The sequence below is a fragment of the Sarcophilus harrisii genome, chromosome 5, assembly GCF_902635505.1.
Source record: "Sarcophilus harrisii chromosome 5, mSarHar1.11, whole genome shotgun sequence".
NCBI lineage: Eukaryota > Metazoa > Chordata > Mammalia > Dasyuromorphia > Dasyuridae > Sarcophilus > Sarcophilus harrisii.
This window is the reverse complement of record NC_045430.1, coordinates 46,282,079-46,304,704: the sequence shown is the minus strand read 5'-3', so window position 1 is coordinate 46,304,704 and position 22,626 is coordinate 46,282,079. Positions and strand designations below refer to the sequence as shown.

At 33.7% G+C, this 22,626-nt stretch overlaps 1 protein-coding gene across 2 annotated transcripts in view; it reads left to right on the top strand.

Moving 5' to 3' along the window:
* The window catches only part of TMTC2 (transmembrane O-mannosyltransferase targeting cadherins 2), a 532,742-nt gene that overhangs the window by 184,256 nt on the left and 325,860 nt on the right, over positions 1–22,626 (top strand). For both annotated transcript variants that reach the window (XM_031938906.1, XM_031938905.1), the window contains one exon: positions 14,781–15,351. In XM_031938906.1, coding sequence (XP_031794766.1) covers positions 14,781–15,351 — 571 coding nt within the window. The remainder of the gene's footprint in view (positions 1–14,780; positions 15,352–22,626) is intronic.

Here is a 22,626-nt window from a genome sequence, read left to right as displayed (position 1 = left end):
ATGAAATGTGGGAGTCAGATTAGATAACCTCTGAAGATCCTTTAATTTCTTAATCTGTGATCCTATAATATAGCTCAAAATATGTCTAACCCAAAATTATATTATCTGCCTCATTGACAGTTTGGCATATGTGTTAATGATAAATTCATTAAATGCATGCCAATTTCTTCTAGTATATTGAATTTTTTTAGACAGAATTAAATACTTTTTTCAAATCTGGAGAAGTATCTGATTCTATTTCCAGTATGAAATGGACTATACAATCTTTGAGATCCCTTTTAACTCTGAGATTCTGTGGTATGGCTATTTAATCTAATTTTCAAAAATAATGTGCTATTTTTGTAACATAGAACCTATTCTCAAGTGATATGGGTTGAGTTTGGTTTCATATAGCATCTGTTCAGTTCTTTATTATCTCTTTAAAATTATTTATTGAATATTTTATTTTCCCCCAGTAACATGTAAAAATAATTTTAACATTAATTTCTTAAAAAATTTGAGTACCAGATCCTCTCCCTTCCTTTCCCCTCATTAAGAAGGCAATAAATTTTACTTAGGCTATAAATGTACACTCATGCAAACACATATTTCAATATTAATCATGTTGTGAAAGAAAACAGCCCCCCAAAACCCTAAGAAAAGTAAAGTTAAAGAAAAAGTATGCTTCAATCTGTATTTGGATTCTTTCTCTGAAGATGAAGAACATTTTTCATTGTTAGTCCTTAGGAATTGTCTTGGATCATTATATTTCTGAGAATAGCTAAGTCATTTTCAGCAAATCATGGTATACTATTGCTATTACTGTCTTATCACAGAGTAACCATTAGGAAGTTTTAGATTGTGTCTCATAATTTTATAAATTCATAGAAATCTCTGAAACAAACATGTTTTTTATGATGATGTTTGAAGACCTCCTACAGTTAGGTCTTTTTAGAAAAATGAAGATCATAGATGTTGTACTAATTCAAACCTTAAAGAATCAAACCTTGATATACCAGCACTTGCTAAGCTTTGGTCACTATACTGAAGAGCTGACTAATAGGTTCTTCATTATTTTTAAACCACAGGATTGGGATGTATACAAAGGAGGTCTGTTAATTAGAAGCCAATGAACTTGACTTCATTTGCTGGCAAAACTTCTAGAATCTATTTATCAAAGGTATGGTTAAGTATATACCTGGAAAAGTATGGTGATGATTACACCTTTAATGGATTAATCAAAGAACAGGTCATATCAGACTAGCATCATTTCCTTTTTTGACTGCATTATTGAACTGATAGATAAAGGAATGATGTAGAGATAGCTAAGGATTTTGAAAATATCTTTCTTGTAGATCACAAATGTTAAACTGGTGACTCTCAGAACACCAGATTAAAATGTAATTGGGAAATGTTTAACAAAATAATATAATACAAAATAGATAATGTTGATTTGTGTTTTTCTAAATCAATCTGTAATTTACAGGCATATTTTTCTTGACTTTGGCACTGCTAGGTTAGACACTATTAGTTTGTAGTAATTTAGATCTGTTTGAATGACTGATCCCAAAGAATAGTTCAACATTAACTAGGTAAAGAGGTTTCCAATAATGTTTGCTAGCTACTTTATTCTTGGCTCTGGGCTATTTAACTTTTTAATCAGTGACTTAACTCATCAGTTCTTGAAATGTGTCTGGGTACAACTGGGGAATGCTTGAAACTACAAGTCAATACTATTTTCATAATATACTAAAATACTTTAATTTCTAATATAGTTATTTTATAGATATGATAAACATCAACAATATGGAAGCTTTGTCAGCAATTTTTAAGAAAACATAAGGCTCCAAAAATTCAAAAGTCAGAGAACTTTTGACTTTGATCAAGGGACATATGACATACTTATCAGGTTTGTAGATGATTGTAGAGGTAGCTAACATGGCAAATGATTGAGTCTAGACTCATGACTCAAAGATCTAGACTAGGAAGTTTTATTTTTGTGTATTGTTATGTCTTTGGTCATTTGATGAAACCTATAGACCACTTTTCAGAATAATGTTTTCCAGCAAAACATATTGAATTGCAAAAGAGATCATATCTATTGAAATAGATTTATTAAAAAAAGCTTTTTAAATTCATAAACCGTGGGTTGAGAATGCTTGATAGACATATTATATCAATTTGATAAAATAGAGATTTGGATATGAATGGGACTGGATCTGTGCTTTCATTGACTACAGAGAATTCCTGGATGAGGAAATACCTTCTGCTAAAAATATGTATTTTAACATTGATTAATATTGATTTGAAGTCTTATCCTTGAGTGGGGAAAAAAAAAATTACCTTCACATGTATTAGATGCAGATCAATAGCAGTTTGTCTTGAAAAGGATTGAGGGATTTGATAGGGATTTGTAAACTCAATACAAGTCAACAATGATATGTGGGAGCCAAAAATATACAATGGTTGCATTAAGTAATTCGTGATATCTGAAACAATGGAGATGAGAGTCCCATGCTATATTGTAATGGCCAGGCTACATATGGAATATTGTATCCATTTATGAGGATCATATTGAAAGAAACCTATTTACAAGATGGAGAATATTCAGAGGAAGTAGCAGGGATGGTGAAGGGCCTTCAACTCATGCCATATAAATATTAATCAAGGAGCTGGAGCTGTTTAGACTGGGAAATAGAAGACATGGAGGGGGGCATGATATGTATCTTCTGGTAGTGGAAAGAATGTTGTTCAAAAAAGCAATTAGATTTGTGCTAATTGGTACTTTTGGGCAGAACCAAGAATCATTTTAAGAAGTTGCAAAGATGCAGATTTAAAGAGGATGAGGGCAGTACCTCCTTAATTATTAAAACTCTCCTAAGTGAAGTGAACTTTTTAGAGAGTTAGTCGGTTTCCTCTTACTGGAGGTCTTCATTGTTCAAGCATGTACAATTGTATCTTGGAGTTAGATATTACTCTTTTTATGCAGCTCTTCTTGATTTTTAAGCTCATTCTAATTTTTAGATAATATTTTAAAAAAAGAAGCAGCTTTGTGTAAAGTTCTGTAGAAAGGAGACATACCATGGGTTAATTTATTACATGTTCTTATAGCTTTAGTTGAAGAATGGAGATGAACAAAAAACATCATAGAACCCTATTCCATTTCAATTGTTAAAATAGATTTGTCTTTTCCCCCCTCAACACAGATGAGAAACCTCTGGCTTTTCATGACAAATTAGAAAGTTGCTGGTGGTTTCAGGACCAAATGTTTTAGTACTCCACATAGGTTCATCTGTGTTAGTTTTAAATTAGAGCATTTTCCTCAGACCAGATCTGTTTTTCATCAGCAATGGTAGATTGCTGTGTTCAGAAGACCTTTCTGATTTAGCTCTGAGGCTGATTTTATTGTAGAGATGTCTGCATACCCTGTCATCACAAGCCATTCTGGTGAAACTTCCCATGTTCTGTGTGTGTTGCAGCAATATGTTCAAAGTTTGATCTCTCTCAGATGTGTGTATATGTATACTTAAAGTGAAATCTGTATTTTAGAGCACAAAAGGGATGTGGGTAGGCCAAAACATTGATGGGTATGGTTTTTGTTATACTTTATAATATAAAATTCTAGATTATTTATTAGCCTGTATAACATTTCTTTTCTTTTTTTTTTTTTTAAAATCTGATACATTTTATGAAACTTTTATTTACAAATGGATATAACTTCCTCCCATACCTAGAAAACTATCTTTCAATAAACAAATAAGAAAAGAGAAACAATAAAGCAATTCTGCAAAGCAAACCAGAACATTAGCCAAGTCAGCCTGTATATGTAATGCTTCACACTCACAGTTCCCCACCACTTTAATAGAAGAGAAGAAAGGTGAACTTTCTCATGTCTTCCTTGTCTCTTAGATTGGTCATTATAATATTATAATAAGTTTCATTTTTCTTGTTCTTCTCATTTATTCCTGTCATTTGTCCTGTTCAAAACTGAAGGGCCCTCACCACCATCATTAATACATTATTGTAATCATTATGTTTCTCTGTGTGTATTTCACGATTCTGCATAATTCGCATTGCACTTATGTGCCTCCTTGTGTTTGTATTCTCCACACCCATTCATCATTTCTCATAGACGTAATACTTTATATTTATGAGCTATTGATGATGGTGATGACATCTACTTTGGTCATGAAAGATTATTTTTATAGGACTGCTAAAGCCTTTTCTTATTCCAGATTTTCTAGGACTCTTTTAGTTTTAAAATAATATTTAAAGATTAAGGGATTAGGGTGAAGTAAAGCAACATTTTATAAGTAAAGTAAAAACAATATTCTGAATTATTTTGCTTTTTGTGGGTAAGTTCACAAATTCTATAAAATACTAATAATTGCACAATTAAAATAATTTTATCTTCTGAGAATTGTTCTAATACTGGTTCACATGTTCACATGTGTACACGTGTGCACATATACAGTTGTAATCAAGAGCTTAATATGTGGAGGAATAAAGACTGCTTTACAGAGTGAATTTCAGGTCTCTTGAACATATTTCTCTGTACGTGTTTTACTGAGCCTTGTACTGTGGTGCCTTCTGCCTGGATATTTATGTTTTCTTGATAGAACTAACAAAATGGTGTCTTATATGAGGAGTCAGGCTACTCTTCAGTTCCTTTCTTTCAGTCTGATCTACTTTGTGAAACTGTCTTATTGGGAGAACCAAGAATCTGATCTGTCCGGGAATCTCCATCTTTATTCAAATTATTAATTTAATTCAATTTTAGATTGGCTGATTTGTTGTTATTTTAGTGATTTATCATGTGATTATTAAGTGATTACAAGGCTAAGCATAGGGGATACACAGACAATGCCTATATATATATTCCCTTTTATGAAGTACTTACATTCTACTAGAAAGAAAATTTTTTGAAGAGTTTCAGAAATTATTCAACAGATAGTATATGGTAATATCTAGGGAATAGTAGCTAGGTGGTAGGTATAATGGGTGGAAGCACTGAACCTGGAGTCATGAAGATGCTAGTTGTCTGACCTGGGTAAATCACTTAACCATGTTTGCCTCAGTTTCCTCATCTATAAAATGAGCTAAAGAAGGAAAACCACTCCAGTGTCTTTGACAAGAAAAACCCAATGGGGTCACAAAGAGGCAGGCACAACTAAAATAACTGAACAATCTTGTTTCATGCTCTCTGACATATTCTAGCTTTGTGACCCTGGGCAAATTAATTAATTTCTCAATATCTCTAGGTAGCACTTAAGGCTGTAAATTGCCAAACAGGCACAATCTGCATTAATAGAGGGAATGTTTTCCTTAGAAGTTTCACATACAAATGAAATCATAGTTCTTATCCTGCACACAAAAGAAAACATCCTACTAACTTTACAACAATTTTTATTATGCCTATTTTTCAGATGATGAAGCTGATACTCAGAATGATCAAATGATACATGCATAATCACAGTGCTACACAGTATCTGAACCAAGTTCTTCCCTATTTGAAGACAAGTACTCTGTCCTTAATAAACACAAGCTATAGTACCGAATCATGTTGTAATTGTCTTAACTACAGGTCCCATGGCATGCCAAAAATGTCAACAAGAATATTCTATGTAGTTTGCAATCATCTCAGGACCTATGTAAATACAAAGGAAAGAGTGAAAACATTTCTATATGAGCAAGGCAAGAAGGATACATTATAAATATGTATCTAAAAATAGCTTCTTGACTTTTCTGTTTGATTGAAATGGAAGCAAGAATCCAATATAAGTGATTTGATTGAGGCTAAATTTCAGGGAGAAACAGGACTTAGATGAACAGAAAGTCCACATCTTTGAAGAATCTGGGAGGAATACTAGTCCTCCTTAGTCAATTGTATTCTTCAGTTTTACCTAGTTTTTTCTCTTAATTTTAATGGCCAAAAAATATTCAGATCTATGATCCTTCCTAGAATCTCATCCTGTAGGTTAAGAGAATCCTTTTAGGATATGTTATTTTCTGTAGTAAAGCATTCACTATCACTGTTAGGAAAATGATTATGTATTTGAGCTTACTTTCCTTTAAAGTCATTCAACTAATTTGTGTGAGTCGGTGCCATCTATAAGGTAATTAGACACTAAGATCCTTTCTTGAACTAAACAGCCAAGCATTCTAATTCTATTTTATAGAGCACAAATCTGTTGGGCTGGACATACTGTGCTTATTCCAAATGTATACTTGCCAAAAAAGATTATTTTATGTTGAATCACACAGGACAAGTGCTCACAAGGTGGTCAGAAAAAGCGATACAAGGACACTCTCAAGGTCTCAAGAACTTTACAGTTGATTGTATAACATGGGAGACACTGGCACAGGACTACCCAACCACAGTCAAATACCGTAACTCGACTCTAGCATACTGATGTCATTTTGGTCCTCTTCAAGAATAAAAGACAACAACTGTTGCTTAAATAATCCTCAACTTGTGCTGCCTCACTGTAGGGAAACCAAGGATTCCTGGACTGTTTTCCCTTTGATTTTGTAGACCAAATAGCACCTAGGACAGCATCAGATACTAGTTGTGGCCTTTCTTTTTCTTCATATGATAATAATCCATTGAACATGGCCTTTCTAGAATATTAATTATCCTTCAGATTACCTTTGTCAGTGAAAATGTATCCTGTTTCTCCTAGTGGTATCCAAATTTAACTTTAGAAAGCCAAACATTTCTTGGGCCCATTGTGTTTGGAACTCTGATTTATTTAAGCAGTAGAGAAAAGTGTAACTGTGTGCTATTAGAACACCACAATATTAGGCAGACACATTCACAGATATAGTCATTATGAAACAATTGAAAATATTAATATGGGTTTTTATTGTGTGGATGGTAAAATGATGACAAAAATATTAAGTATTTTATGAGAGAGAAAAATAAAAGTAAAATGTAAGAATACTGAATTTCTGATGTGTTCATACAACTTAGCTTCAGTATAACTTTTCTAGACTCATTACATATTTTTCACTGTCCATGATGCTAACATAATTGGAAATGTATCAATCAATAAATTAATCATTGAACATTTATTAAGTATCTACTATGTGCCAGGCACTGTGATTGAATGCTGAGACAGGGAGGACTTGACTTAAAATTCTGCCTCAGACACTTATATTTATCTGAGCCTGGAAAGTCACTTCTATCTCATTTTCCACATCCCTGAAATGGATATTGATGGTATCACCTATCTTCCAGTGATATTTCAAGGATAATGTTAGATTACATATGTAAAGTACTTTGCAAATATTAAAGTACTATGCAAGTGCCAGCTATAATTAATTGAAAGGTATCATGTGAAACTAGGTATAGTGGTTTCCTTAAAGCAAGGAATACCTGTGTTTAATCTCTGCCCTTGATACACAGTAGTCATGTGACCCTTAGCAAGTCACTTAAGTTCCCAGTGGTCCAGACCAGATATGGAATATTGAATATGGGATCTACTAGCAGCAATACTCCCCAAGACTAGAACAGATAGAAATGTAAGCAGAAAAATGTTTAGCAAAGTAAATAAAAACACAACAAAACATTATATTTCAAAACTAAGTCAATTATGCAGTGTTCTGGGATTTTTATTATGTTTAGTGGCCACTTTTCTATTTGGGTCTGACGTGACTACTATAGGCAATTGGCTTAAATTCCTACCCTGATGTCAATTCTCTCCCCAGTGATTTCATATTATTAGAAATTAGGTTTATGTATACATTTAGTATATTTTAAGGTCAATGTTGTTTCTCTGAGGTCAAGAGTTATTTACTTTTAGCTATTTGTACAGCACAGTGCTGGGCACATAGGCCCTTAATAAATAGATAATGAATGAATGCATTTAGTTGTTATTTTGAGTACACAAAATATCTGTCACCTAAATCCACTTAGGATTTCTCATTTATATAATTTAAAAATGTCTTTGGAAAGTACAATTTATGATTGGATGAAAATCTTTGTTAAGCTAAAATAACCCACTACTTAACTGGATTAAAAAGTTAATAATTTTCATCTTCTCTCTGCAATTCTAAGCCTGACTTGGCAGCAGTAGGAATGATGATCTTCATAATAATACTCAGCAATTATGCAACACTTTATCTGGGAAAGTAGAAGTTCCTTTTAGATGTCAAGCCCAAACTTTTCTCTCATCTGCCTCTGCTCTGGTAATTGATCTTCATTCCCTAACCCTTACAAAGAGGGGAGAGTGGGTAACATCAACATATTAGCCAATAGGATACTTAAAATTTATTATCAAAGCCCTTCATCATGTCATAGAGGGAGTTTTATTTCATTTTTGTATATAGCACAGGTCTGGGAGAAGAGACTGACAAAATGAAACAAAAATCAGATGCAAATGGATTATTTCTAAGATGAAATATTATGGAAATAAATATGAAGTTCTCTATCTGGCTTCTATATCTGTATATTTTAAAAATATAGATGACATGGATGGACAAAAATTTGTATGAAAAAGATCTGGGAATTTTAGTGAATGATATGTGCAACGTAAGTTAATATTATGATGCAGTAGCATCAAAAAACAAGCAAAACAAAATAAAACAATAATAGCAAATCAGCACTAAAAAATAATCCAAGGACCTTATTACCATAGCTCTCATGCTGGAAGGGACTTCAGAAACTATTCAATACAACCCTGTCATTACAGATGAAAACCCAAGGCTCATGAAGATTAAATGATTTGCCTTAGTTCATGTAAGTAAGGTCTGAGTTGGGATTTGAACCTAGACCCTCTGAGTACGAAACCTGTATTCTTTTTCATGATTCCATGGTCCCTCTCAACAAGCATGGTGGAAGTTGTGTTGTTCTTCTAGGATCATAGATTTAGAATTGTAATCTGAATAAGTACTGGAAGTTCCTACAGAGATACTCATAGCATCGTAGATTTAGACTTTAGAAATCATTTAGTCCAAACTTTTCCTTTTATATTAAAGGGAACCAAGGCCTAAAGAGGAAAATGACTTGTCCAAAGACATACAGTAGGTGGGCATGAGAGGCAGTATTTGAACCCATGTTCTGTGACTAGTGAACTAATATATTTCCCACTTTTCCACTTTATCTTTCAAATAGTAAATGATAATATGAGAACTAATAAGTCCTAGGGAACCCATTTTCATTTATCCAGGCATTCTGGAAACATTAACTTAAATCCTAGGGAAAATTCTAATATAGGAATTCCAGTTCTAGTGGCCAAATTAAAAAAAAAAAAAAGATTTCTTTCCCCTTAAAATTGTCAAATTTATTGTTTATTTATTTTTAACATTCTTTTTTTAAATTTTAAGTTTCAAATTCTTTCCCTCCTATTTCCCTCACCAACTTAGACAGTAAAATAACAAATAAACAAAAAAATACATATCAATTATACACATGAAATCATGTAGAACATTTCCTTCTTAGTCATATATGTGAAAAAGTGAAAAATAATGCTTCAATTTGCACTAAGTTCATCAGTTTTCTCTTGGAGATGAGTAGCATTTTTTTTAACTCATAAGAAGTCCTTTGGAATTGTCTTCAATCATAGTATTGAACAGAGTAGCCAAGTCTAAAAGAGATGTTTGTTTCTATTTACTCTCTCTTCACATATAATTCAGTCATTTTTCAATCATGTCTAACCCCATTTGGGGTTTTATTTGCAGAGACAGCAGAGTGATTTGCCATTTCCTTCTCCAGCTCATTTTACACATGAGGAACTTAGTCAAACAGGTTAAATGACTTACCTAGGGTCACACAGCTGGAAAGTTCAGATTTGGACTCATAAAGATGAATCTTCCTGACTACAGGTCCAGTTCTCTAACCATTGCATCACCAATCTGCACACAAGAACACCTTAATAGAAACTCCTATCTCATTCTGATGCCAAATAATGGCATAAAGGTTCTGAAAGGTTTTTGCCTGCAGTGAGTAAACTCTGGCAGGCTCCATTCATCTGGAAAAGCTTTGAGTCATGTCATCCAGCCTTAGTTAAGCTTGGAAAGACTCCTCAAAATGTCACCTTAAGCATAGTGAATATTTTGCTCAAACTAGAAGAAATGTTTTGTATTGAGAGAGGGAATACTCACACTCATAATCAAAGATCCAGAGCTCAAAAAACACAGAGCCTTTCTAATCCTATCTCTTCATTGTACAGATAAGAAAATTGAGGGTCAGAGTGGTTAAATAACTTCAAGTCCACACAGGACTTCAGACCAATGTTCTTCTTAGTGCACCTAATATTGCTTATTTAGACTCCAAGTCATTTGAATCCCAAATCAATGCTCTTTCCAAAGTCTCACTCTGGTCTTCCTATGAGAGATCCCCTCAAATCATAATAGGCATTATACTTGAAATTTTGCCAGCTTGTTAGGACTTGGCAAAGCATGTGCTTTATTAGCATAGCCTTTTAAGAATAAAACTTTGATGGTCAGAAGATCTTATATGTTTTTTCACTATGAGCAATGAGTGTTCATTATGTGCTGGTGCAACTGCAAAGAACAATAGAAAGGCTCTTAGCATTGAGTTTCACGCGAGGCAAATAAAGATGGCAGGGCAGATTTTCTCCCCACACCATTGATAAGATTTACAATTGATTTGACCTTTAGTGACATAGTCTAAAAGGGAAAAAAATAAGAAGGGACAATAGAAACAGAAGACCAAAAATGAGCATATCTAAGAAAAGGATAAATCTTCCTTAAAGATTTTGGACAGTAAAAATAAATAAATAAATAAAGACACTTTTGTCTTTCTTGTCTCACTGGAGACAAATTCTTTTTGTTTTCAGTGACAGTCTCTCAGTCTTTATTTTCTCTAGAGTGCTGTGGCTACAATGTTTTATTTTCACATAATTTGTTCCCATTCTTTCCATAGTTTCTAGAGATGTTTCCTCTGTTATCCAAAGCTTGGCTTATTGAATAATCAACATTGTCACAAAAATAAACTCAGAAATTAAATCAATATTGAAATTCATTTTTTAGTTGTCTTTTCCCCACCTAACTGTGTGTTATGGGATGCTTCTTTATTCTAATTTTGGCCTGATTTATGATGCCAAGAGACTTTTCCCTTATGTTTATTTGTAATATAGCAAAATGCAAAATATAGTAGATAGAATGCTAACCTTAGAGCCTAGAATTCTTGAATTCTAGTACTTTTTCTGACATATTGAACCCGATTAACTCATCTAAATTCTCAGGTGCCTTTAACAAATCTTGAAAACTAAGTTGCAGTGACACTTTGTTCAGTGGAAGACATTTTATCACTGATCCCATTATCAGAGAAATCTCTGATCCACATTCTGATTCATAAACTTGGTAAGACAATAATACATTTATGTCATTTAAGATTTTTTTGCCTATATAGTCTTTATATACATAGATGTTTAAATGACCCTGAAACAACTTCCAACATACCATTCTACTTTTTTAAGTTTAATATATATGATTGCATTTAATGAATTCCATAATCTATCCAAATTAACTTTTTTTGTTGCTATCCACAACAAATAAATCATCATCCATCTTCATGTCATTGCATTGTCCGTTTCCTCTCAGTTTTGATTCTTAAACTCCCATTTCCACCAAAATTCTTCTCAAGCACCATTTTTCATATGACATCATCCCTAATACCCAACCCTTATCTTCTCCTCAGATCATCTTGTCTTTCTTTTGCATATACTTTTGTCACTGCTCTCTCTTACCTGGAAGAATGGGAGTTCTTCAAAGGCAGGGGCTATTTCATGATTGTCTTTGTATTCCCACTGCCTATGTCTGACACAAAGCAGATGCTTGATAGATGATAGTAGATCCATGTTGATTAATTTCTTTATGATTTGTAAGAGTTCTGCATTCTTTGTAGCCTATATATGTATCTATTTATTTCAGTAAATCAACAGTTAATAAAATTAAACTTTGGAATCATCTCTTTATATACATCTCTGTATATACTTTATATGCTCTATATATGTGTGTGTGTGCATACTTGTGATACTGAGCTGATGACTGGAAAAACTCTGGTTTCTGGTCCTTAACCATTTTTGAAATTCTTATCCCCTGATATTTGTCATCCTCCCTATCCACCATTTCTATCAGTACTAGCCAGTGACTATTATTATTAGGTGAGCTTCTCAGCCTTCTGGAAGATTGTTTTTGTCTTTGCACTGCTTTATAGCTCTAACTCCAAATGTGGACATGGTGGCTGTTATGTAGATGTTTCTCCCTAATGCCAGTGATATTCATACTAATGTATGAATTAATGCTTTGGTGCAAAGGCCAGTGAGGGTCTCATTCTAGTCTTAGAAGATCAGTCGTTCCTGACAATGCTGTTTGGCAGTTTGTCAGATTTTGTATTTCTTTTAAATTTTAATTATAACCTATCAAGTCTTAAGCGATTACTCCTGGGTTAGATTCTGATGAATGTCATTGCAGGGTGTTTTAATTTAATGGATCCCAAATAACATCTGTTTCTAATGTTTTAAAAGCCAATTTATATGGAAATTCATTTACACAAAGTCAATACATACAGACTTGTAACTCGTACTCTGTGTAGAAAAAAATCAAAACTCAAAGTCAAACTATTAAAATATGGTATGCAGTCAATTAACTTAGTGTTATTCAAAACATGGTTTCATCAAGTCTATTGTCCCTTTCCCACATGCCATAACCAATTATAAGCATTCAGAATGTTTTAATCCTCTGGAGAAAATTCAGCTGATAGAGTACTTTGGAAAAATAGATAGACTAGCCCAATGCAAATGAAGTTTACTTTAAAACACCAGTGCCCATTGTATTTTGCCCTTATGCCACTTAAACCTGCCTGCCTTGGCACCTTTATGCCTTTTAGAATGTCTTCTTTTGAAATCTGCTGTTTTGTTATATAACATCCCTCTGCTTCCAAGATGTTAATGACTTAGTAGAGCGCTCCCAACCAGTAGACATCATTTGATGATAACTCTCAAAGCCTTCTTGGTCTGGCAACTGAAAGCACCCCTTTATTTGTTTTCCAATCACGTAACGCAAAGAGAAAGAATATTATGCTTGGAGTCAGAAGACCTCAGTTTGAATTTTCCTCTTATTTTTAATGTATCAGAGACATGTAACTCTTGTGCTTTGCACAGAAAAAAGAAATTCAAAACTCATACTGTTAAAATATAATGGCAGTTATCTAAGCAATAGTAAAAACATAGTTTTAGCAATTGTGTGACATTGAGGAAGTCACACTCAGTCTCAGTTTCCTTTTCTCAAGGTGTTAGACACAACTAACTCTGTGGTCCTTTCTGGCTTTAAGCTGTGATAGGCTTAATCCATTTTAATAATGGAAACAAAAAACAATGAGATACTGTCATGGAAAGACCAGTGGGATGGGGAAAATATTTTCAGGTACCTAGATCTTTTTATTTTTATATACCCTTATGTATCAAATAAAAATTGGATTGACCTTTATGTGAGTGGTGGTAGTAAGGGAAGATTCCTTGAGAATTGAAGTTAGCAAATCTTTATTGGACATCTTCTATAAGGATGTCTGTGCTAAATGCTGAGGATACAATGATGAGAATAAAGAATGCATAACTCAGCTGCTGCCTTCAAAGAGCTTACAGTAGGATGGATGGAACAGAGATGAGAAGAAATGTTTATGAAACAAGTATGGAAACTTTAACAACACATATGCTTTGAAGGCCTGTTAGTACTGCTGGCAATACTTACTAACTGGAAAGTTTCAAAGTCTGCTCCCTCTCTGTTGTCTTAGGAACCAATTGCTGTGAAAAATTAGTGCTGTGTTCATGACTAAAGCAAGTTGGGAAGGAGGCAAGTTTCCTTCAGGAGTTTATGGGGCAATATTTACTCCATGTACTGATATAAAGAAAACATGATAAACATAGGGCATAGTCTCTGCCTTATAACACCTTGATTTCTAGTTGCATAGTCAATACACACACACACACACACACACACACAGCATATTTAAGTTGCAAGGAAAATGTCCAAATATTTCAAATGCAGGAAAAACTGAAGGAAATTAGAAGTTGAAGGTCACTGTCAGTTGGAGTAATCAAAAAGGATGAGTGGTGGGATTGTAGCTAAGTCAAGGAGTGCAAACAATTAAAATATCACCCCAGTGATATTCTTTCTATCTCTGTTTATCCTAACACTTATTCACCATTGGGTGGGGTTTTTTTTGTTTGTTTGTTTGTTTGTTTAGTTTTAATTTTTCCTTTATTAACATTTGTTTTCAGGGGGGAAAAAACTGATAAATTCATTCACATGAAGGTAGATTTGATGCCAGAGAATTTGGGTTGCTTTACCAATTAACTGATATCATAGGAAAGTCATTCAAATCTCGATCTTCACGTTATACTCATGTATAAAATGAGGAATTGGGACTATGACATCACTAAGGTCTCTTTTATGATGAGATATAAACAACTAATAAGATTTAATATTTTTCCCTCTCAGAAATAATTACATTTCAACATGTAACAATATCATTAGTGAAAAGAATAAATATCTAATTGTGAATGTCCCTTATCAATTTTACCTTGGGATTTTGTTATCTTGGGAGACTAGAAATTCTTTGTAGTATCTCCAAAATTAGACAACATAGGCTTTGGGAACCACCCTTATTTATATTTATTTGATATAGTCACAGCCTAGCTAAAATGAAACATCATGTCATTTAGCACACAGAATTGTAGCTAAGGGAATGATGTAACAATGTCACTGCAATTTGTTTCCATTTAAAAATGTATTTTATTTTTAATTCTATTTTAAAAAATAATTTTGTTTTTTAGCCGAGCTATCAAGACTAATCAGGATCTTCTCCCAGAAACGCCATGGACTCACATATTCTACAATGATTTTTGGGGGACTCTTCTTACACATAGTGGCAGCCACAAGTCCTATAGGCCACTTTGTACCCTTTCTTTCCGCTTTAATCACGCCATTGGAGGCTTGAATCCCTGGAGCTACCATCTTGTCAATGTTCTGCTGCATGCAGCAGTCACCGGCCTCTTCACAAGCTTCTCCAAGATCCTCCTTGGTGATGGACATTGGACCTTCATTGCTGGCCTAATGTTTGCCTCCCACCCAATTCACACAGAAGCAGTGGCAGGCGTCGTGGGAAGGGCCGATGTGGGAGCCAGCTTCTTCTTCCTGCTCTCTTTGCTGTGTTATGTGAAGCACTGCTCCACTAGAGGCTCTTCCTTGAGCACCTGGGGCTGGTTCCTAGGGACAGGACTCTGCGCTGGGTGCAGTATGTTGTGGAAGGAGCAAGGTGTGACTGTGCTGGCCGTGTCAGCGGTTTACGATGTCTTTGTCTTTCACAGACTGAAAATGGACCAGATTCTACCTTCTATTTACAAAGTAAGTGAGTGTTGGCTCTTGGGTCGTTGGCTTAATGAGGGAAATAATTAGTTGGTCACCTACCAGAAAAAGAATGGGTATTTTTGCAGTTCTTCAAATAGAATGTAAGGTGAATTACCAAAGAATTTTCTTTTCTATCATGAGAAAGTGAAAGGCTTATTCCAGACCACTTACTACAAGGTTGGGTTTTATTCACTAATTACTTTAATTAAGCCATACTGAGCTCAATTTTGTTCGCTCATTGCTTTGACCTAGATTTCATATTGGGAAAACCACCTTTATTTATATTCCTTCTATAGTGAATATATGTCTTATATTTTTAATTCTTAAAATAAATGTCAGTATATTTTTGTCTCCTTATTGATACAAACTCAGAATTTAATGACTTCTCTTATGTCTTCATTTGGAGCAGTCATGTAATAGTAGATGGAATGCTGGGTCAGGAGGATATGTATTCACATCCCCAGATTTAATGGTTATATGACTTCAGGCATTTTACCTCTGTGACTCTGGGGTAACTTTCCAAGATTTATCTATTAAATCAGGTTGTATTCTTCATTAGTAGAGGAAATTGTCACACTGGGAGTCCTTCATAATGAAAAAGTTCCATATTGATGTCCCCTTTCCTCAGTTCTCCTTTTATGACATAAAAACTTACAACAAATGCACCTACCATGCTTGTACATTGAAAATGCTTCTATAATATCTGAACTAAGAGCTAAAAAGTAAGACTCCACCTTTTCCTGCTCTGATTTCAGCCTGGAATCCTCCTTTTGTATGTTGTCTATCCCTTTTAGATTGTAAGCTCCTTAAGGGCAGGGAATGTCTTTTTTTTTTTTTTTTTTTTTTTTACCATTTATATCCCTAGTATTTAGCTTAGAGCCTGGAAATTAATAAGTTCTTAATAAGTAGCTCTTGGATTGGCTTAGATCCCACTGCTCTAACTCCAAATGTGAACATGATAGAAATTATGTAGATATTCAATCCTGAGGATTGAGATCCTCTTTCTAATGTTAATAATCATTGCTTTGATGTAAAGATTAACATAGATCAACACTTTAAAATTTTCAAGCTTTACATATATGATCTTATTTATCTTCATAATAATCCTAGTAGAGAAACTACATTTTACAGAATAGGAAGCAATTTGAGAAAGAAAATCTGACTTGCACAGAGTAACACAGTAAATGTCCAAGGTGGGATACCAGTTCAAATTTTCCTGAATTCAAGTTTGATAGAGGGGCAAGATGGCAACAAATGACCAAAATACTGGCCTTAGAGTCGTCAAAATGTTAGTTCCAGTCTGCCCTCTGATACCTTGTGACTATGAGATCCTAAGTAAACAACTTAATTTTGGGAAACTCTGGAGGTCAATTTTATAGGACCCCAAGTTATAGTTGAGTTGTTAAGGGCCTGTGTTGGAAGAGATGCTAAGTATGGACAAAACAAAATATAATTTTCCTCTTTCTTAATTCTGGTCTCAGAGAATGGAGGTCACAATTGAAAGTACCTGTATTAGCTTGTCCATTAGTGAAACTAAATGTAACTTAATTTTTTCCCCTTTTCTCCAAAACTTTCAAGTACAGTACTATTTTAGAAGTCTTGTGAGCCTTTGGCTACTATCCTAATCCATTGACTGTATTTATTGAGCAATTTCTTTCAAACTTATAGTAGGATCTGGCCAAGGACTCGAACTAGAATAAATTTACCTTTACTCTGAATTTTAGTATATAGTCTGACATTTGGCAGATGTTTTCAAACCCTAGTCATGTTTTAGGCAAACTCACTCCACCCCCTTCCCACCTTCCTCTGAGACTTAAATAAGGAATTATGGTTCTGGAAGAATGCCTTGTGAAAGATGCCATTTGATTGGTGTTGAGAAAGCTGACATTTTTTTTTTGCCCAAAATTTGAGGCTCACTTGAAAGTGAAATGGAAAGAAATCAAAAGAAATTGGAAGTGGGAAGCCTAAAGTGTTTAATGTTTTAAAAAAAAAAATCAAAATTGCTAATTTTTCTACCTAGCAGGTAAAATAATCACTTATGTGTTCCTGTTCTGTGGAGAGGTATTACCTTTTTAGTTGAAGCTCAAATATCAAGTATTAAATGAAGTTATTTGGTAATTTCAATGAAATGCTGACGCTTTATAAGAAAACCCTGGCTGAAATGCAAGGACTATAAACAACATGTCTTTCTCAATATCAGATCTTAATTTTAAATTATTTTTATGAATATATTCTGGGAGTGGTTTATTTTCCTTCTTTCAACTAATATCATCAAGAAACTGAACAGCCATTATATATTCAGGACCCTCTGTTTAGTTTTATGAAATGCAAAAAAGGCAGAAGAAACGATCATTTTATTGCATGCTCTCAGGAGGTTTGCATTCTAGTTAAGGGACAAAGTTAAGGTGGGGAACTAAATTCGTATGTAAGGTACCATACAGTGGCTGCCATATGAATGGCAGGAAAAGCCTCAACAGTTAAGATACAGATGTTAGCTCACTGAGAAGAAATTTGTTCCACTAAATTTCCAGTTTAACAATTGGAAACTTAGAAAATGATTCTGATTAATGCTATTTCTAGCTTTGTAATTTTAGACTATGGAAGAGTTTCCAGTTGTGGACAAACTGATTTTCTTTAGAAAAAATGTATTTTTAAGGCAAATAATGATGATGACGATAATAAAAATAACTGTAATGGTGATTTTTGTTCAAGATAAAGATAAAGAGTACTTCAAGTATTTCAAGACTTGTAAAGCACTTTAAATTTGTCACATCATACAAACAATTCTGTGAGGTAGTTACTATTTACATTTTACAGGTGATGAAATAGAGTGTTTAAGTGACTTGGACAGGGTAATGATAGAATTCAAGCACAGGTTTTCCAGATTGCCAAGTAGAACTATCTGTCCTCTAGCTGTCTAATGATGGGTTTTGCAGCTATTTGTCATAAATTAGGAAGTAATAGCAGTGAAAGTGTAGCTAATTGTGTTGTAGTGGATAGAACACTTAATTGAACATTGGCAGTTTGAGTACTAGTCCCAACTTTCTGCTAACTATCTGTGAATGTTAGCTTTCTTAGCTACCTAATGTATGTAATATTAAGATGAATTAGATGATTTTAAAAAGCAGCTTTAATATATTATGTTTTTTGCTGCTTACAGATATACTTGCTGTAAAGGGATGCTAAAGTTATGTGTGCAGGATTCTGTTTATGTTGCATACTAAAGTCATACTGAGAATTTTTCCATAATTTAATCATATGATCCATCCCTGGATTTATAATTCATATAGAAGTGACATTTTAAATTCTATTTTTGTTAAATCAATTATGATACACGGATTTTCAGAAATCTACCTTAGGATCCAAGTATGAACAACAATTGCCTCTGTTATACAACCAATAGTCATTGAGTTTTTGCTTTTAGACTTCCAGTGGAGAGCTTGGGAAGGGACATACCCTCTCCTGAGGTAGCCTATTTTAATTGCTAGATCCTTTCCCCCCCATTCATTCAGCAAGCATTTATTAAGCAACTATTACATGCCAGACATTTTATTAATTCCTGGTGACATAAAGACAAAATGAGATCGTTCCTGGCTTCAAAAAGCTTGCTTTCTATTAAACATAATTGAAAGTCTTTCTTTGCCTTAAGATTATATCTGCTTTTCTGCACCTGCCAAGTTTTGCTTTCAGGGCAGTCAGTCAACAAGTATTAACTATTTACTATGTGCTACTATGCTAAGCAGTGAAGATACAAATACACAGAGAAAAATAACCTCTTCCCTCAGGAATATTACATTATGGTACAAGAAAATAACACCTAAAAAGAGCTGAAAATCAGAGATATTGGGGAAAGAAGTACCTGGAATAGGATATCATAGTCTAGAGAATGAGAGGTTGTTGTTCAAAGGCCCTTCCCTAAAATGGAGCTCCTGGAAGAATTCACCAGTGAGAAAAAACTGTGAACAACAAAATCTGATCTGTTTTTCATATAACAATCCTTTAAAAACTGAAGATAACTTTTAAATTCCATCTCCTGGGCAAACATCCCCATTTTTTTTAATACTTACATGACCTCATGCTTTCTGTCTTTCTCTGTATATTCTGCAGCTTTTCAATGTCTTTCCAAAAATATGCCACATAGAGGTGAACACAATATATCTCATCTGAATAGAGGAGAGAATAATGGGATTATCACTTCCCTGGCCTTTGACATTATTCCTCTTTTAACATAACATGAATTTAAATGACCATTTATTTATTTAGGTTGAGATGCTATACAGCTAACTAATATTGAGGCTGCAATCTGGTATCCTTCTCTTCCATCTTTTTTCATGCAAAATGTTGTGTGATCAGGCCTTCTTAATCTTGTACCAGAAATGCTTTAAAAAGATAATTTTTCCACTTTTTCATTTTCTATTTTGGGGGGTTGGAGAAGGGGAACAGGGAACAGAACATTTCATCAGAATAGAGAGCTTCCAATGAGGACTGTTCTGTACCTTAATACATAGAGAGGGTTTTTTTTTTTTTTTTTTTTTTTTTCAGTTATTGAGATAATAACTTGTGTGAGATCATACACATTGTCGGTTCAGGGCAAAGTCAGGGCTTGAAACCAACTTTGAATCTAACTTTCTAGTTACTATATCATGCTACTTCTCAGATCATTTCCATGCTGTTCTTTATTTCACCTACTTTCAAATCATGATATGCTTTCGGGTGGCCAGAAATATCTGACCCTATCCTTTCTCTTTCCTCACTAACCTGATTTCTATCTACTAATTCATCTCAATTCTTCTTTTCTGAAACTTTTCCACATTCCTGATTATAAGGATTTCCAGTTGAACCCATGCCATATTTCCAATTATAGAAAATTTCTAAATCCTATTAAATTTTTTGGGCCCAGAAAGATTAAAAACAGTACTAAAAGAAGAAATAAGAAGGGTGTTGCTCCTACTCCTTCAATATTATTAGTTCTATGCAAATAATTCCTAGATCACTATTCAGTCTTAATCTTCAGTCCTGTATCATCAACTGCCTTTTGAATATGTCAAATTCAACATGTCCAAAATAGAGCCGTAGTTCTTTTCTCCCAAATACTTCCCTCTTCTGAATCTTCCTTCCTTCCTTCTTTTTCTTCCTTCCTTCATTGCTTCCCTACTTCTCTTCCTCCTTCCTTCCTTCCTTTTCTTCCTTCCTTTCTGTCTCTCTTAATTTATGTGTGTATGTGTATTTATGTATAAATTTTCCCTATCCATGCCACTATTGAGTCACTAAATTTTACCAATTTGGGATTATTCTCAGTTCCTTACCTAAATTCAACTCATAAGTATTATAATCTGTGGCCAACTCTTGTCCTTTCTAGCATCACAATATCATATGTATTATACATGTGACATGTGCATATGTGGTATATATATATATACACATGTATATACACATAATATATATATATATACATATATATACACACCTACATATGTAGCTAGATAGCTAAAAATGTGTAGTTCTATATATTATATATCTCTATTTCCTTTTCTTGATTCACACATCTATCTCCTTAGACTTTCATCGTTTCATGCTTGTTTCAACAGCCAACTGAGTGGTCTCCCCAACTCAAATCTCTCCTCAACCAATTAGTCCTCCAATTAGCTGCCAAAATTCTTTTCTTAAAGTGTAGTCATTCTTTAGTAGTTCCTTGTTCTTTGTTATATCATATGGAATTTTCTTGACAAAGATATTAGAATGGGTTTCTATTTCTTGCTTCAATTCATTGTACAGATAAGGAAACTGAGGCAAACAGAGTTAAGTGAGTAGCCTAAGGCCACTCAGCTACCAAGTGTCTGAGGTTGAATTTGAACTCAGATCTTCCTGTCTCCAGGTCCTTCACTCTTTAGGCACAATGGCACCACCTGGGCTCCAACTAAAACACTACTTCTCAAGCTGGAATTACAGTTCCCAATTTATATAAGCTAATGATAACCAGCTCTACCATAATATTCATCCCAGGCTTCCTTTATAGTAGTTTTGAAAATTTCACCTTTTTGAAAATCTTACTCTCTCATGTTGATTTTTAGATATGATAAAACTCAAACAAATCTAGGATTTCAGTGATATGGCTGCTCCTATCAGGTATCTACATTACAATTCACTTATGCCAAACTCTCCAATATGATTCTTATTGATCCCCTATGTCATAAAATCTGTATCTCCCATGAATTATTGTATAAAGGCTGAAAAAATTACCAAATAAAAATGAGTCCAATTTTTTGATACAGAAAATAATATATAGTGACTTCAGAAATCTCATAAGAACTTATGTCACCATCACCATCAGATAGGGAGGAATTCCTCTATTCATCACCATCACCATCAAATATGGATGGAAGAAAATACAGACTTGTAATTTCTTTATTATTGTATGAGTCTGATGAGAAAACTCCTCTCATTGAGGTAGACCAGAAGCAATCCTGATATAGAAAAATTTCTTGGCCAAGTGTCATGGTCATACTCCATTACCAATTTGGACAAAATTTGATTAATAAACTCAGTAATAAACTATAAACAAATTATAAATTATATTATAATAAATGGTATAAATAAACCACAAATAAATTATAAATTACAAACAAATAATATAATAATAAAAAACAATACACTTATTTTACTTGACCATGCTGCTTTTCACTATCTAAGAGTGGGATCGGTTGTGATTTAGTTATATCCTCTCAAATGAGGAAATTCTTATCAATGCAGTACTGCTCATTTTCTTTGACTTAATGTTTTCTTTGCTATATATATTTATCATATTTATTTATAATATACTGTAATTTTATAAGGGTTCAAATATTGAAAGTATTAAAAAGTATTCTTCAATTTGTATAACATATAGATGCTTTTTGACAAACTAAGAGCATTTGATTTTGTGACTCCTCCCTCCTATATTTCCCTCCCTCCCATTCCTATAGAGCCATTCCTTCTAAGAAGAATTAAAAAACAAAAGATCAAAAAGCAAAAAGGGAGTTGAGAAAACAAAATAACCAGCTAGACAGTATAAAAAAGTTCTTTTTTTCTTTCCCTTCACCAAGTGTTTAGTTCCCTATTTTTGTAAAGAAGGGAGGGAGGTACATTTTTTCCTCATTGTGGTCATGCTTGATCATTATAATGATTCAATGTTCACTTTCTTCCTTTTGATTTAGTTTTCTCTTTTTTAGTTCTATTTTGCTCTCCTCAATATGATAATTATTGTCCTGCTTACTTCATTTTGCATGTTGTTTT